We start from the raw sequence: 16,356 nt of genomic DNA, 5'->3' as shown, positions 1-16,356 counted from the left end.
GTTGGAAGACAAATCTCCGTCCCAGTCTCAGGTCTTTTGCAGACTCCATCACGTTTTCTTCCAGAATGGTCCTGTATTTGGCTCCATCCATCTTCCCATCAATTTTAACCATCTTCCCTGTCCCTGCTGAAGAAAAGCAGGCCCAAACCATGATGCTGCCACCACCATGTTTGACAGTGGGGATGGTGTTTTCAGCTGTGTTGCTTTTACGCCAAACATAACGTTTTGCATTGTTGCCAAAAAGTTCCATTTTGGTTTCATCTGACCAGAGCACCTTCTTCCACATGTTTGGTGTGTCTCCCAGGTGGCTTGTGGCAAACTTTAAACAACACTTTTTATGGATATCTTTAAGAAATGGCTTTCTTCTTGCCACTCTTCCATAAAGGCCAGATTTGTGCAATATACGACTGATTGTTGTCCTATGGACAGAGTCTCCCACCTCAGCTGTAGATCTCTGCAGTTCATCCAGAGTGATCATGGGCCTCTTGGCTGCATCTCTGATCAGTCTTCTCCTTGTATGAGCTGAAAGTTTAGAGGGATGGCCAGGTCTTGGTAGATTTGCAGTGGTCTGATACTCCTTCCATTTAAATTTTATCGCTTGCACAGTGCTCCTTGGGATGTTTAAAGCTTGGGAAATCTTTTTGTATCCAAATCCGGTTTTAAACTTCTTCACAACAGTATCTCGGACCTGCCTGGTGTGTTCCTTGTTCTTCATGATGCTCTCTGCGCTTTTGACGGACCTCTGAGACTATTACAGTGCAGGTGCATTGATACGGAGACTTGATTACACACAGGTGGATTGTATTTATCATCATTAGTCATTTAGGTCAACATTGGATCATTCTGAGATCCTCACTGAACTTCTGGAGAGAGTTTGCTGCACTGAAAGTAAAGGGGCTGAATAATTTTGCACGCCCAATTTTTCAGTTTTTGATTTGTTAAAAAAGTTTGAAATATCCAATAAATGTTGTTCCACTTCATGATTGTGTCCCACTTGTTGTTGATTCTTCACAAAAAAATACAGTTTTATAACTTTATGTTTGAAGCCTGAAATGTGGCAAAATGTCGCAAAGTTCAAGGGGGCCGAATACTTTCGCAAGGCACTGTACCTACCATAGGAGTCCCCTCGAAGCCTACCATTGACTATGTGCATACACAGCGTGTGACAGAGCTGCAGGATTTGTGACCCGTTTTTGTTGGTTATGTTGTCGTAATTGTGCCTAGGGGGGCATATGGAGGAGGAAATGCTGTCTCTTCCAGATAGGTGTTTGTGTGTGCTGCGGGTGTCAGGTGTCTTTCCAGTTCTGGAATTTAGGACACCAGACTAGTGCATGTCCCTGGGCTTGGAAATGATTGACTTCCCCCTCCAATATAGAGAAGCTGTCCTCATTAAAGTATGTGGATTCTAGTGGGAGGATATAGGTAGTACACAAGAGGACATTTTCCTGTGTTTTTTCTCCCTCTGCTGTGTGTGCATCTTGCTAGCTATCACTCAAATGATTTCTCTCTCATTTTACTAGCTGTCACTCAAATGGCGAGGGACTGAAGGTCACAGACTGAAACTCAAATTGCTAGGGGGCTGGACCACGTGGGAGAACATTTAGAGAAAATGGCGCCACACAGACACTGACAGTCCCAAGCCCATACATTTTTCTATAGTTAACATGAAAAATGGTTGTTCTTCTTACCCTTGAAGAAGAAGACTTCTCCTCTGATGTTGGCAATGGCATCATATTTCCCCTCACAGCGATCTGGCAGAGCAGGGTCTGGGCTGTGTTTGTAAGGGGCGGTAGAGAGAGGGTACTGTATCTTTATGATATTTTCATGATATTGTCATATAGTATCTTAACCATAACAAGTTGTAGTATTTGCAGTATTTGTCCAGTTATACACTCACTGTGGTGTTAGTCTTGGGGATGGAGGACTGGGCAGGAAAGGTAGGTTGGGAGTGGTTGGGGCCGGAGTGGGATGCGTGGCAGACCTTCTTCTCTTTCCTATGAAATACCATTTCAGTATTTTTGAGCATTTGTGTTCCTGTGTCTCTGCATATGGGTCTTTCTAATATTTCCCTTTATTGAGGACCCAAACAAAGACTTCAAATGTGTGTGTGCACTGTGTGTGATTGTGTGTACCGTATATAGCCTGTATTCCCAGCCTGTCATCTGTAGGTAGTGTGTAGCTCTGGATGTCCCCCACAGTCCCCTGGTAGTATGGCCTCATGATGGAGGGATTGGAAGAGGTATGTGAGAGGCCCAGGGCGTGGCCAAACTCATGCACTGCTACCGTGAAGAGATCAGTGGTGCCAATGTCATCTGAGAGAGAGATGGATAGGAGAGAAAAAGAGACAATAGATCTCAAATCAAATTGTATTTGTCACATGCTTCGTAAACAACAGGTGTAGACTGTGAAATATTTACTTATGTGCCCTTCCCAACAATGCAAAGAGAAAATAATAACACAAGGAATAAAAATATAAATTGTAACAATAACTTAGCTATATTACAAGGGGTACCAGTACCGAGATGATACATATACTGTAGGTATAGGCTATTTGGTGATAGCGGGAGAATGACAGAAATGGAGGAAGGGAAAAAAAGCGAGACAGAGGTTGGGGAAGCTAAAGATGAAGAGAGAAATGGAGGGAGGGGAGAGAAAGGGAGAGAGAGCGTAAGAGATGTTGGCAGGAAATGAGGTAGATGGATAGATAGGGAAAGATAAAGCAATTAAAATCTCATTATGTTGTTCACAGAAGTGCACACCGTTTATGTGTGTTACGCCCTATAAGCCTCTCCCTCACCTCCATACCCGTAACTCCAGCTCTCCCCATTGTCAAAGTGGGTGTCCCCCGCCATGTCCGCCGTCCCGGGGAAGAACGCGTGAGCCAGGGTGCCCCCTCTGCCATCGAAGGGGTACCCGTCCTCGTGGTAGGAGCTGGGAAAGGACACCCTGAAGTCCCCCTCTTGGTTGGGGTGGTCCCGGGAGGGGCGAAGAAGTTGGAAGTTGAGGGGGGTGGGGTTGCTCCACACACGGAGGGCATAGGTGAGGATGAGATCCACCAGTTCGGGGTGGAGGGAGGGGGACAGGGAGGGGGAGGGGTAGCTGAGCACACTGGAGTGGGGGAGGATGATGGAGGGCATGAGAGGAGATTTGGGTTGCGAAGAGAGGGTATATTACTGGAAACTTTCTAAGTTTACCTGTAAACTACCATAATTATCTTTCAAGGGTTTTATGTAATCTATCACAAGACATCTAGTGGCTCATTAGGGCACTTCAGAATATGAACCATCAACTTAGTGAATATTATTGGTGTGTAATATGAGGGATTCAAATCAAATCAAATTGTGTTAGTCACATGCGCCGAATACAACAGGTGTAGACTTTACAGTCAAATGCTCACTTTCGAGTCCCTAACCAACAATGCAGTTGAAAAAAAACATGAGTAAGAACAATAAATAAAAGTAACAAGTAATTAAAGAGCAGCAGTAAAATAACAATAGCAATACTATACACAGGGGGTACCGGTATAGATTCAATGTGCGGGGGAACCGGTTAGTTGAGGTAATATGTACATGTAGGTAGAGTTATTAAAGTAACTTTGCATAGATGAAAATAACAGAGAGTAGCAGCGGTGTAAGAGGGGAGGGGGGGGGGGGGGGGGGGGGTAGTGCCTTGCGGTCGGAGGCCGAGCAGTTGCTATACCAGGTGTTGTTGTGCCCTCGACTGTCTTGGTGTGCTTGGGCCATGTTAGTTTGTTGGTGATGTGGACACCAAGGAACTTGAAGCTCTCAACCTGCTCCACTACAGCTCTGTTGATGAGAATGGGGGTGTGCTCGGCCCATTTTGTCTGTAGTCCACAATCATCTCCTTTGTCTTGATCATGTTGAGGGAAAGGTTGTTGTTCTGGCAACACACAGCCAGGTCTCTGATCTCTCGTCTTTGTCAGTGATCCGGCCAACCACTGTTGTGTCATCGGCAACCATAATGATGTGTTGGAGTTGTGCCTGGCCGTGCAGTCATGAGTGAACAGGGAGTACAGGAGGGGACTGAAAATTCACCCGAGGGGCCCCTGTGTTGTTACCTACCCTTACCACCTGGGGGGCGGTCCCTCAGGAAGTCCAGGATCCAGTTGCAGAGGGAGGTGTTTAGTCCCAGGGTCCTTTTTTTCATCCAGGTGGGAAAGGGCAGTGTGGAGTGCAATAGAGATGGCATCATCTGTGGATCTGTTGGGGTGGTATGCAAATTGGAGTGGGTGTAGGTTTCTAGGATAATGATGTTGATGTGATCCATGACCAGCCTTTCAAAGCACTTCATGGCTACAAACGTGAGTGCTACGGGTCAGTAGTCATTTAGGCAGGTTACCTTAGTGTTCTTGGGCACAGGGACTATGGTGGTCTGCTTAAAACATGTTGGTATTACAGACTAGGACAGAGAGAGATTGAAAATGTCATTGAAGACACTCGCCAGTTGGTCAGCTCATGCTTGCAGTACACGTCCTGGTAATCCATCTGGACCTGCGGCCTTGTGAATGTTGACCTTTTTAAAGGTCTTACATTGACTCTGGAGAGCGTGATCACACAGTCTTCTGGAACAGCTTGTGCTCTCATGCATGTTTCAGTGTTATTTGCCTAGAAGCAAGCATATAAGTAGTTTAGCTCGTCTGGTTGGCTCGTGTCACCGGGTAGCTCTCGGCTGTGCTTCCCTTTCTAGTCTGTAATGGGTTGCAGGCCCTGTCACATCCAATGAGCGTCGGAGCAGGTGTACTACGATTCGATCTTAGTCCTGTATTGACGCTTTGCCTGTTTGATGGGTCATCGGAAGGCATAGTGGGATTTCTTATAAGCTTCCGGGTTAGAGTCCCGCTCCTTGAAAGCAGTAGCTCTAGCCTTTATCTCAGTGCGGATGTTGCCTGTAATCCATGGCTTCTGGTTGGGGTATGTATGTATGGTCATTGTGGGGATGATGTCATCGATGCACTTATTGATGAAGCCAGTGACTGATGTGGTGCACTCCTCAATGCCATCGGAGGAATCCCGGAACATTTTCCAGTATGTGCTTGCAAAACAGTCCTGTAGCTTAACATCTGCTTCATCTGACCACATTTTTATTGATCGAGTCACTGGTGCTTCCTTCTTAAAATGTTTGCTTGTAAGCAGGTATCAGGTGGATAGAATTATGGTCAGATTTACCAAATGGTCTCCGTGTGTGGAGTAAAGGTGGTCCAAAGTTTTTTCCCTCTAGTTGCACATTTAACATGCTGATAGAAATTTGGTATTACTGATTTAAGTTTCCCTGCATTAAGTCCCCTGCTACTAGGAGCGCCGCCTCTGGTTGAGCATTTTTCTGTTTGCTTATGGCGGAGTACAGCTCATTCAGTGCCAGCATCAGTCTGTGGTGGTATGTAGACAGCTACGAAAAATACAGATGAAAACTCTAGGTAGATAGTGTGGTCTACAGCTTATCATGAGATACTCTACCTCAGGCGAGCAAAACCTCAAGACCTCCTTAGATATCGTGCACCAGCTGTTATTTACAAAAATACATAGTCCGATGCCCCTTGTCCAACCAGACGACGTTGTTCTGTCCTGCCGATACGGCGTATAACCAGCCAACTGTATGTCGATAATGTTGTCATTCAGCCATGACTCCGTGAAGCATAAGATATTACAGTTTTGAATGTCCCGGTAGTTTAATCTTCCGCATAGGTCATCGATTTTATTTTCCAAAGACTGCACGTTTGCTAGCAGAATGGAAGGAAGTAGGGGTTTCGCCTACGAATTCTCAGAAGGCAGCCCGCCCTCTGGCCCCTTTTTCTCTGCCTTCTCTTCACGCAAATGATGGGGAACTGGGCCTGTTCCTGGGGAAACAGTATGTCATTCACGTCGGGCTCATCGGACGCGTTAAAGGAAAATAAGTAATCATAGTACTGATGTCCAGAAGATCTTTTCGGGTCATAAGAGATGGTAGCGGCAACATTATGTACAAAATAAGTTTTAAAATAAGTTACAAACAATGCAAAGAAACAAACAAAAAAACGATTGGTTAGGAATATGTAAAACATCAGCCTTGTTCTCCGGCAATCATCTTGATTCTGAATGAAATAATCATTTTTTAAATCATTTTTTCACACTTTTATTTATTTTACTATGTCAGTATGTATTTTGTCAATGTTTTGGCATCAAGCTGACGGCAGCTGTGAAAGACATTAACAGTTGGAGGAGTTGCAGAGTTAATTGAAAATAATGCCATTGTTGATTAGATGCTTTTTTCATTAGGATATTTGGTCTATCTACTACAGTGCCTTGCGAAAGTATTCGGCCCCCTTGAACTTTGCGACCTTTTGACACATTTCAGGCTTCAAACATAAAGATATAAAACTGTATTTTTTTTGTGAAGAATCAACCATAAGTGGGACACAATCATGAAGTGGAACGACATTTATTGGATATTTCAAACTTTTTTAACAAATCAAAAACTGAAAAATTGGGCGTGCAAAATTATTCAGCCCCTTTACTTTCAGTGCAGCAAACTCTCTCCAGAAGTTCAGTGAGGATCTCTGAATGATCCAATGTTGATCTAAATGACTAATGATGATAAATACAATCCACCTGTGTGTAATCAAGTCTCCGTATAAATGCACCTGCACTGTGATAGTCTCAGAGGTCCGTTAAAAGCGCAGAGAGCATCATGAAGAACAAGGAACATACCAGGCAGGTCCGAGATACTGTTGTGAAGAAGTTTAAAGCCGGATTTGGATACAAAAAGATTTCCCAAGCTTTAAACATCCCAAGGAGCACTGTGCAAACGATAATATTGAAATGGAAGGAGTATCAGACCACTGCAAATCTACCAAGACCTGGCTGTCCCTCTAAACTTTCAGCTCATACAAGGAGAAGACTGATCAGAGATGCAGCCAAGAGGCCCATGATCACTCTGGATGAACTGCAGAGATCTACAGCTGAGGTGGGAGACTCTGTCCATAGGACAACAATCAGTCGTATATTGCACAAATCTGGCCTTTATGGAAGAGTGGCAAGAAGAAAGCCATTTCTTAAAGATATCCATAAAAATTGTTGTTTAAAGTTTGCCACAAGCCACCTGGGAGACACACCAAACATGTGGAAGAAGGTGCTCTGGTCAGATGAAACCAAAATTGAACATTTTGGCAACAATGCAAAACGTTATGTTTGGCGTAAAAGCAACACAGCTGAACACCCTGAACACACCATCCCCACTGTCAAACATGGTGGTGGCAGCATCATGGTTTGGGCCTGCTTTTCTTCAGCAGGGACAGGGAAGATGGTTAAAAATGATGGGAAGATGGATGGAGCCAAATACAGGACCATTCTGGAAGAAAACCTGATGGAGTCTGCAAAAGACCTGAGACTGGGACGGAGATTTGTCTTCCAACAAGACAATGATCCAAAACATAAAGCAAAATCTACAATGGAATGGTTCAAAAATAAACATATCCAGGTGTTAGAATGGCCAAATCAAAGTCCAGACCTGAATCCAATCGAGAATCTGTGGAAAGAACTGAAAACTGCTGTTCACAAATGCTCTCCATCCAACCTCACTGAGCTCGAGCTGTTTTGCAAGGAGGAATGGGAAAAAATGTCAGTCTCTCGATGTGCAAAACTGATAGAGACATACCCCAAGCGACTTACAGCTGTAATCGCAGCAAAAGGTGGCGCTACAAAGTATTAACTTAAGGGGGCTGAATAATTTTGCACGCCCAATTTTTCAGTTTTTGATTTGTTAAAAAAGTTTGAAATATCCAATAAATGTCGTTCCACTTCATGATTGTGTCCCACTTGTTGTTGATTCTTCACAAAAAAATACAGTTTTATATCTTTATGTTTGAAGCCTGAAATGTGGCAAAAGGTTGCAAAGTTCAAGGGGGCCGAATACTTTCGCAAGGCACTGTATACATATGGAAACAGTATTGAAACAGATACAACATAAATTATACTATATATAAATTTTAAAAAATTGTTATACAAATATAAATGACCAAAGTTATGATAGATTGCCATAGACTTTCTGTTAATTACCAAAATGACTGAAGATTCCGGTAACTTTGGTAAACTACCTGTGGTATATTAACGAGGCAAGATGCAGCCATGCTGTTTAGCATCAAGTTTAATAACAGAATTAATTGACATGTGCATTCTCATAATGCACTTTGACCTTGACTATGGTACGTACGGTGACCTGCGTGTACCAATATTACTATTAACCCTATAATGTAATACCATAATTGAACCATGTAGTTGTTATAGGCTAATTAATACACTACATCATCTACTCATTTTAGTCTGAGAAACAGTAACAAATGATCCCTATTAAATGGGCGGCAGGTAGCCTAGTGGTTAGAGTGTTGGACTAGTAACCGAAAGGTTGCAAGATCGAATACCAGAACTGTTGAACACAAAATCTGTTGTTCTGCCCCTGAACAAGGCAGTTAACCCACTGTTCCTAGGCCATTGTTGAAAATAAGAATTTGTTCTTAACTGACTTGCCTAATGAAATAAAAGTTTTTTGAAATGCTTGTACTGTAAACAACTAAAATAGTATGTATCTTTTAAACATTTCAATGAACAGTTTGACATCATGCGTTTATTTTTCTTACAACCTTTGTCCATACATCTTTTCACATCATAACAATTCTTTCTCTTTTTTTCAGCCTCATCAGTGTGAATGCGTGTGTGTAAAAGTCTTTAAGCGCTGTAATGCTGGGGTGGTCTGATGACCCTGTGAGAGCAACGCAGGCTTTGTGTGTCTGCGTTCAAATGTCCTTAACTGACACTGTACAGGTGAGACGAGTCAGTCAAAGAGTCGGTTACCACCAGAGATGGTGTTTCAGGAGCAACTCATGCTCTCAACTGATCCCTGTGTCATATGTGGACGGTCAGTGTCTCTGCCTATCACTTTGTAAGATACTGGACCTGTCTGTTGTGTGACAAACTCAGGTATCCATCTCTGTCCTCCTCACGTTGTATTTCGCAGGTACACGGCATCATCCAATCCAAATTACCTTTCCACTGTACGTTGGTCATGGTTAGAGCATTGGGCCAGTAACTGAAAGGTTGCTGGTTTGACTTACTCAAGCCGACAAGGTTAAAAATCTGTCACATCGACAGTTAAGGGCACATCGCCCTTGAGTATGACACTTAACCCTAATTTGCTCCCAGGGGGTGGTATTACTATGGCTGACCCTGTAAAACATCACATTTCACTGCACCTATCCGATGTATGTGACAATATTTTCATTTGGTTTTACTTGTACTGCTTGTACTGTGTGAAGCACAGCATTGCGAACATGTCTGCTCAAGAAGAGGTCAGCAGGCGTTTGTCCTGTTGTGTAGTCCGTTGTGGTGCGGTACTGCAGTCAGAACAAGGAGATCTTGTCCTTTATGTCCAGAGTGGTACTGGCAGGCTTTATTAAAACAATTTTTGAATGTCTGAACATACCTCTCTGACAGCCCTTTTGAAGCTGGGTGTCCATGCGTGCTGGTGGAGGGCAGGATTCCGTTCTACCTCACAAACGTCTGGAATTCGTTTGACATTAAAGTCTTCGCATTGTCCGTTACGATTTTCTCAGGTAACCCGAATGATGAGAACAACTTCTCAGTCTGGTTATGGTAGCATGTGAAGTGATTTGTGACATTCTGAACACTTCTAACCATTTAGAGTGTGCGTCAACCACTATCATAAACATGGGCTTGCAACATCTGTGTAAACATTTAACACTCACCATGGAACTCCCATGGATGCAACAAAACCTGTCATGGTATTTCACACTCCTTGCAGACCGGGTCCACTTCTCTAATATCGTTCTGGCCACTTGACATAAAGTATTTGCGAGCAAGTTGTTTCGTTTTTACAATGTCCTGGTGTCCTGTGTGTATTGCCCCATAAGAAACACCCTCGTTCCTCCGTGTGTAGAATTTCAAATTTACTTCAACCAGTTCAAGCCAACTCTCCATTATATATTTGTAGACTTTTGAGAGCTCCCTCTCCATGTGTGTTGCCCTGGCTATTTGTGTAGCATTCAGCAGTGCTTCCTCAAAGTACTCTGCTGGCAGTGCGTGAATGTTCCGGCATTACTGGTCTCAGGTAGTAGTCATACGCTGACAAAATGTTGGCCTACCGCTGGATGCAATCGTAGGGAGGCTCTTGTGCTCCCCAAACATGGTAAGTAAGGGTTTGTGATCAGTCAATAAGTTAAATTGTCTCCCCCACCGATACTGATGGAAATTTTAGTGCATAGATTAGTCCCAAGGCTTCCTTTTCAATCTGTAAGCATTTCTTCTCAGCTGGGGCATCTCTATTTGGCATAATGTGCTGGATGATGGCTTCAATACTGTACAATGCGTCACAAGCCAAAGAAAGAGGTACTCACGAGGCACAGATGTCAATTCAATGTCTATTCCATGTTGGCTCAATGTAATTTCATTGAAATGACGTGGAAACAACGTTGATTCAACCAGTGTGTGCCCAGTGGGTAGTTTTGAGTCACAATGGACTAAGACCTGATCACTCGTTAACAGCTCTTTTCATTTGTTGAAGGTATCCTGTTCCGGTTGTTTTCAACGCCAAGTCACTTGGTCTTTCAGCAACCTGTACAGTGGCGCTAGAACTGTGCTCTGCTGTGGCACAAAACGCCAATAGTAGTTAACAAGACCCAGAAAGGCCCTCAGCTCCTACACGTTTGTAGGCGCATGTGCCCCCTTGGATAGCTTTGATTTTCTCTGTGGACGGGTGAATTCCTCTGTTATCCAACACATGACCTAGATACTTGATCCGTGTTTTCTCAAATTCACATTTGGACTTTTTCACTTGGAGTCCGTTCTCCTGAGGACGTTGCAGGACCTTTTGTAGGTTCCTCGGGTGCTCCTTTTCATTCCATCCAATCAAGATCCTTCATCAGATTTTCCATAATCCTCTGAAAGATAGAAGGGGCGGAGCTTACCCCGAAAGGTAACCTATTGTGCATTCAGAAAGTATTCAGAACCCTTAACTTTTTCCACATTTTGTTACTTTACAGCCTTATTCTACAATGGATAAAATAAAAACTTTTCCTCATCAATCTACACACAATAGCCCGTAATGACAAAGACAAAAACAGGTTAAGAAATGTTGGCAAATTTATAAAAATTCAACAAAAAAACGAAATACCTTATTTACATATGTTTTCAGACCCTTTGCTATGAGACTTGAAATTGAGCTCAGATGCATCCTGTTTCCATTGATCATCCTTCACCTGTGGTAAATTAAATTGATTGGACATGATTTGGAAAGGAAAACACCTGTCTATATAAGGTCGCAAATTGACAGAGGGTGTCAGAACAAAAACCAAGCCATGAGGTCGAAATAATTGTCCATAGAGCTCTGAGACAGGATTGTGATCTGGGGAAGGGTACCAACATTTTTTTGCAGCATTGAAAGTCCCCAAGAACACATTGGCCTCCATCATTCTTAAATGGAATATGTTTGGAACCACCAAGACCCTTCCTAGAGCTGGCCGCCCGGCCAAACTGAGCAATCGGGGGAGAAGGGCCTTGGTTGGGGAGGTGACCAAGAACCCGATGGTCACTCTGACAGAGCTCCAGCATTCCTCTGTGGAGATGGGAGAACCTTCCAGAAGAACAACCATCTCTGCAGCACTCCACCAATCAAGCCTTTATGGTAGAGTGGCCAGACGGAAGTTAAGTATCTATGTACGAGCTCATCTGGTGCAACTAGGGCTGTTGCAGTGACCGTATTACCGCCACACCGGCGGTCACGAGTCATGAAGGCAGTCAAATTCCATGTGACTGTTTAGTCACGGTAATTAGGCTTCTCCAAGCTCTGATGCTGCTGATGGTGATTAGTAGCTGATCAAACTTGCTAACTGCTTGGTACTCAGCAATCTATTGTCCCTCTAATCACTCTGACATCAATGCAAATGTATTCAAAAATCTAATCAAACACTTAATGAGAGCCCATGAGCTCACGTTGTGCAATATTTCTATAGGCTATGCAACTGCGCAAAAAAACAGAGTGATAGCCCCTACTAAAAAAAGGAGGATCCATTCAGCTTTCTATAGACTAGGCCTACTATATATTTTTCTCAACTTTCCTAATATTAAGCACATTGTTTATCTTGTCATGACTGTCCTGTTCAGATCCAAATAGGTCAGATCAGGTTTGCAATGAATGACTGCAACCACATGTCCTCTCACCCGCAGAAGGGGGAGGAGGAAACTGATGGGGGTTAACTCACTCCCTGTTGTAAATCAAGGTAGAAGATTCAGGTCTCACTCTCCAAATTCATTAAAGGAATGTGCCAATTTTTCAACAGACTTTTCCCGCCAAAACTCTAATACGTTCCAAAGCGAATGCTGGAACAATATTTCGAACATAGAACGTTGGGAATGGTCAGAGGTGATCTAAAGAACACTAATGTCATTTTGGTTGTTATTTTGTGATGTCATAAAAAATTCCATTTGCTTTTTACGTGCATATTTTTCCCGACGACCCTGTTGAGACAGGTGCATGATAACGGTCCATTCTAAATCAAAACCAATTTCACACATATATTATTTAGTATATGTAAAGATTAAACCAAGAATAGTCTGTTGGGTGACAATATTAGCCTATCATGTGTGATGTCACACCCTGATCTGTTTCACCTGTCTTTGCAGGACCTTTTGCAGTTGGGCTTGTCTCCACCCTAATCTGTTTCATCTGTCTTTGTGCTTGTTTCCTCTCCACCTTGATCCGTTTCACCTGCCTTTGTGCTCGTCTCCACCCCCTCCAGTTGTTGCCCATCTTCCCCATTATCCTCAGTGTATTTATACCTGTGTTCTCTGTTTGTCTGTTGCCAGTTTGTCTTGTTTTGTCAAGCCTACCAGCGTGTTTCTCTGTTTTTTAGCCCTCCTGGTTCCGACCTGTTCTGCCTGCCCTGACACTGAGCCCGCCTGCCTGACCCTTCAGCCTGCCATGACCTTGAGCCTGCCTGCCACCATGTACCTTTTGGACTCTGACCTGGTTAATTAACTTCTGCCTGTCCTCGACCTGCCTGCCCCTTGTATTCTAATAAATATCAGAGACTCTGACCATCTGCCTCCTGTGTCTGCATCTGGGTGCATCTGTGTTGTTATATGAATTATATATTATCACTTGAATGATGCCCAGCATAAGAGACTGCTTTTTTCCCCTAAACTTTTTAGATTCATATTCGCACACCTCATGTAGCCTAGCCCATAGGCCTATATGTGGCCAAATAACTTCTTAAAATGAACCACATTAATCCGCTTTACAAGGGGTTTAAAGCCTAACTGACTTACATAAGCAGGGCATGAGTTTCAAGTTAGGGAAAGATCATTTTAACCATAAAAATGCAACTTTATAATGAAAGCATTACGTGCATAATCTCATTTGAGGTCACTTTTGATAATGGGGTTTTCTCGCTAATGGAACATTCACGCTTAGCCTACTGCCATGTGTGCATTGCTGCGCTTATAATGTGAAGAAATAGCCTAATAGTTTATCAATATTTTAAGCTAAACGTTCTGATCTATTGCGTCAGCCACAAAAAAAATGCTAGTGGCTATATTAATTTGGGATCTATTGAACCCCACAACTGTCCCAGGCTATTGTTTGGAATATTTATTTATCGCACAATAGGGTCAACTTTTGTACTATGGGGGACAGTAGGCTAGTGCTTTTGCTGTACGTTAGACCTACTCATCTTGTTGGCTGACGATAAGTAAATGATAGACAGTTCTTCCAGTATCTTCAATATGCACCTCGGAATTGGATAAGAACGTGCACAGTTGTGTCCCCGGTGTGTCTGTCTTCACTTGTAGCCTGTGAGAAAGACCTGATCACATCTCGGAGAGCCATTTGAGTGAGAGGCACTTCGGATTGCGCAGCACTCAGGGAGAAGGGCACAATGCATCACTCCAGGCCGCAAAAAGAATGTATTTTTTATAGGGTGCATTACGACAACAAAGGCGATGCCGCCGTGAAGTGTTTGTCAAATTGTGAATGAGAGACTATTGGAGTGTTTACAGCCTGCGCAAAAAAAAACAAAGCAGGGCTCATGCCTTTCAAGCAACTTTTTTCAAGTCTTAAAAATCAAAACAAAGCCCAATGTTTGTAGAACAACTAAAGTTACATTAATAACTCTAAATTAAGCATATTAGGAGTTCCTATGTCACGTCTGCTCCCATTCTTCCCTCCCCCTGGTGCTTGAGGGCACCAGGTTGTCCTGCATCACGCACTCCTGCCATCCATCATGCACACCTGCCTTCCCTCGTCATGTGCATCAGCGTTATAGGACTCACCTGGACTCACTTATCACCTGTTAATTTCCTCCCTCTGTTCCCCGCTGCTGCACTGTATTGTTTTTTTCTTTAGTATTAGTTTGCTGACTCTGTTCCTGTCTCGTTCCATCTCCATTTTACTCCCCGTACCTGCTTTGTCTCTCCAGCGTCATCTCAAGTGACAGAATGCAGTAGCCTACATACGAAGCAAGAGTACTGGCGTTCCGGTTGGTATGGTGGCATCGGTGGCATCTGGGTCACCACCGATGGAACCGGGGGTGCTTAGCCAGCTCGTCGGGCTTCCATGCCCTAGCTGGCTCGAGAGTTCCTTGCCCTGGTTGGGTCGGATGGCGCCCATCCCACGTTGGGCCTCAGCCGGATCGTCACTTCTTGTTCGCCCGGCCGGTCCAGTTTTTTGGTGATGTCGGGGTGGATTCCGCTGTCGGGCTTCCACGCCCTGGCTGGCTCAAGAGGTTTCCTTGCCTCAGTTGGCTCGGCGGCTTCCCATCCCATGTCACTCTCCACCGGATCATCTCACTCTCTCTGCAGCGGGATCGACAGGCGTCTTGCCTCAGCCGGATCGTCAGGCTCCCATGCCTCAGCCGGCTCGCCAGGCTCTCACACTCCTGCCGGTTCGTCGGGCTGCCACGCCCCAAACGGCTTGCCCAGCGCCCATGTCTCCGCCGGTTCGCCCAGGTGGGACACCGGGTGGCACCCAAAGAGGGGGAGGGGGGGTACTGTCATGTCTGCTCCCGCTCTTCCCTCCACCTGGAGCTTGAGGGTGCCAGGTTGCCCTGCATCACGCACACCTGCCTTCCCTCGTCACGTGCATCAGCGTTATTGGACTCACCTGGACTCACTCATCACCTGTTAATTTCCTCCCCTATATTTGTCAGTTCCCCAGCTCTGTTACCTGCTGCTGCATTGTATTGTTTTTGGTCTTTCTTATTAGTTTGCTGACGCTGTTCCTGTCTCATTCCATGTCCGTCTTTATTAAATGTTTTACTCCTCGTACCTGCTTCGTCTCTCCAGCATCATCTCACGTGACAACCTATTTCTTTGTTAACCGCTCAACACAGAATAGCCGTATGTGCGCACTCTCTCAAATCATTTGGAGAAAATATTTGTTCATTTGTTTTCTTCATACTATAAAATAATGCCACATGAATTCTAAGCAAATCTTGTTTTCTAAATTAACTAGTGTAGCCCACAGCTGTTTGGCATAACCACATCAGGACAACTCAAAGTATGCTATTCTTTTCTTGTGAAATAATGGAATTTATTATGAAGGTGTATGCTATATTACATGAATTAATTAGACTTTTAAAATTTAGATGTTCCAAAGGTCTGCATCAGTGGCTTGTAGGCTATGTGTGGAAGCCAGGAGATGCTGAATGTGTTAATGTTAATTAACGGTCAATTTAGGGTGAGACCGCCAGTTATTTGCTTGACAATCACCGGCTAACGAAATTTCGTGACCGGCACAGCCCTAGGTACAACCCCTCTCGAGATGGTATCATCTGTCTCAAGGCATAACACCCCATTCTTCACATGTAATGTCCCACACAGTTGTTTGAAGGTCCTGAACTTTGGCTCCGATTGCAACTCCACAGGGAGCTCTGCTCTACCCTATTTTTCAATTTGTTTAACCGGGAGACCACTGGGTCTCTATCCTGTGCATCCAAAAGGAAAGCTGCTTTTGTGGGGACTGCCTGGCTTGTTTGAGTTCCAACTACAGGCTCAATAGTGACATCCTGAGGATTGTTTACGATGCCTCTCAGATTGGCAGTGGCCTCCTGTGAGTCAGCTGTGTCTACACTCTCTGTCTGTGTGTGTTGTGTGACACACCATCTGCATTACTGTGCAGTCTCTCAGGCCTGTGGACAATATCATTGTCAAACTGATCCAGTTTCGCCAACCATCTAGCCAACTGTCCCTCAGGTTGTTTGAAGTTACTCAGCCACCTCAGTGAGCTGTGATCAGTTCTCATTATACATTTCCTCCCCAGCAAAAACTGTCTGAAATGTTTAAGAAACACTACCAC

General features: G+C 44.1%; 1 protein-coding gene across 1 annotated transcript in view; it reads right to left on the bottom strand.

The window, feature by feature from the left end:
- Positions 1–16,356, bottom strand: part of mmp25a (matrix metallopeptidase 25a) — a 34,799-nt gene that overhangs the window by 8,372 nt on the left and 10,071 nt on the right. The window contains exons 4-7 of the mRNA XM_021626048.2: positions 2,798–3,108; positions 2,133–2,312; positions 1,898–1,994; positions 1,689–1,771 (exon numbers count right to left, since the gene is read on the bottom strand). Coding sequence (XP_021481723.1) covers positions 1,689–1,771; positions 1,898–1,994; positions 2,133–2,312; positions 2,798–3,108 — 671 coding nt within the window. The remainder of the gene's footprint in view (positions 1–1,688; positions 1,772–1,897; positions 1,995–2,132; positions 2,313–2,797; positions 3,109–16,356) is intronic.

Source organism: Oncorhynchus mykiss, chromosome 12 (genome assembly GCF_013265735.2).
Source record: "Oncorhynchus mykiss isolate Arlee chromosome 12, USDA_OmykA_1.1, whole genome shotgun sequence".
NCBI classification, from domain to species: Eukaryota; Metazoa; Chordata; class Actinopteri; order Salmoniformes; family Salmonidae; genus Oncorhynchus; species Oncorhynchus mykiss.
Note: the sequence above shows the minus strand (reverse complement) of the source record. Positions and strands in the feature narration are given on the sequence as shown.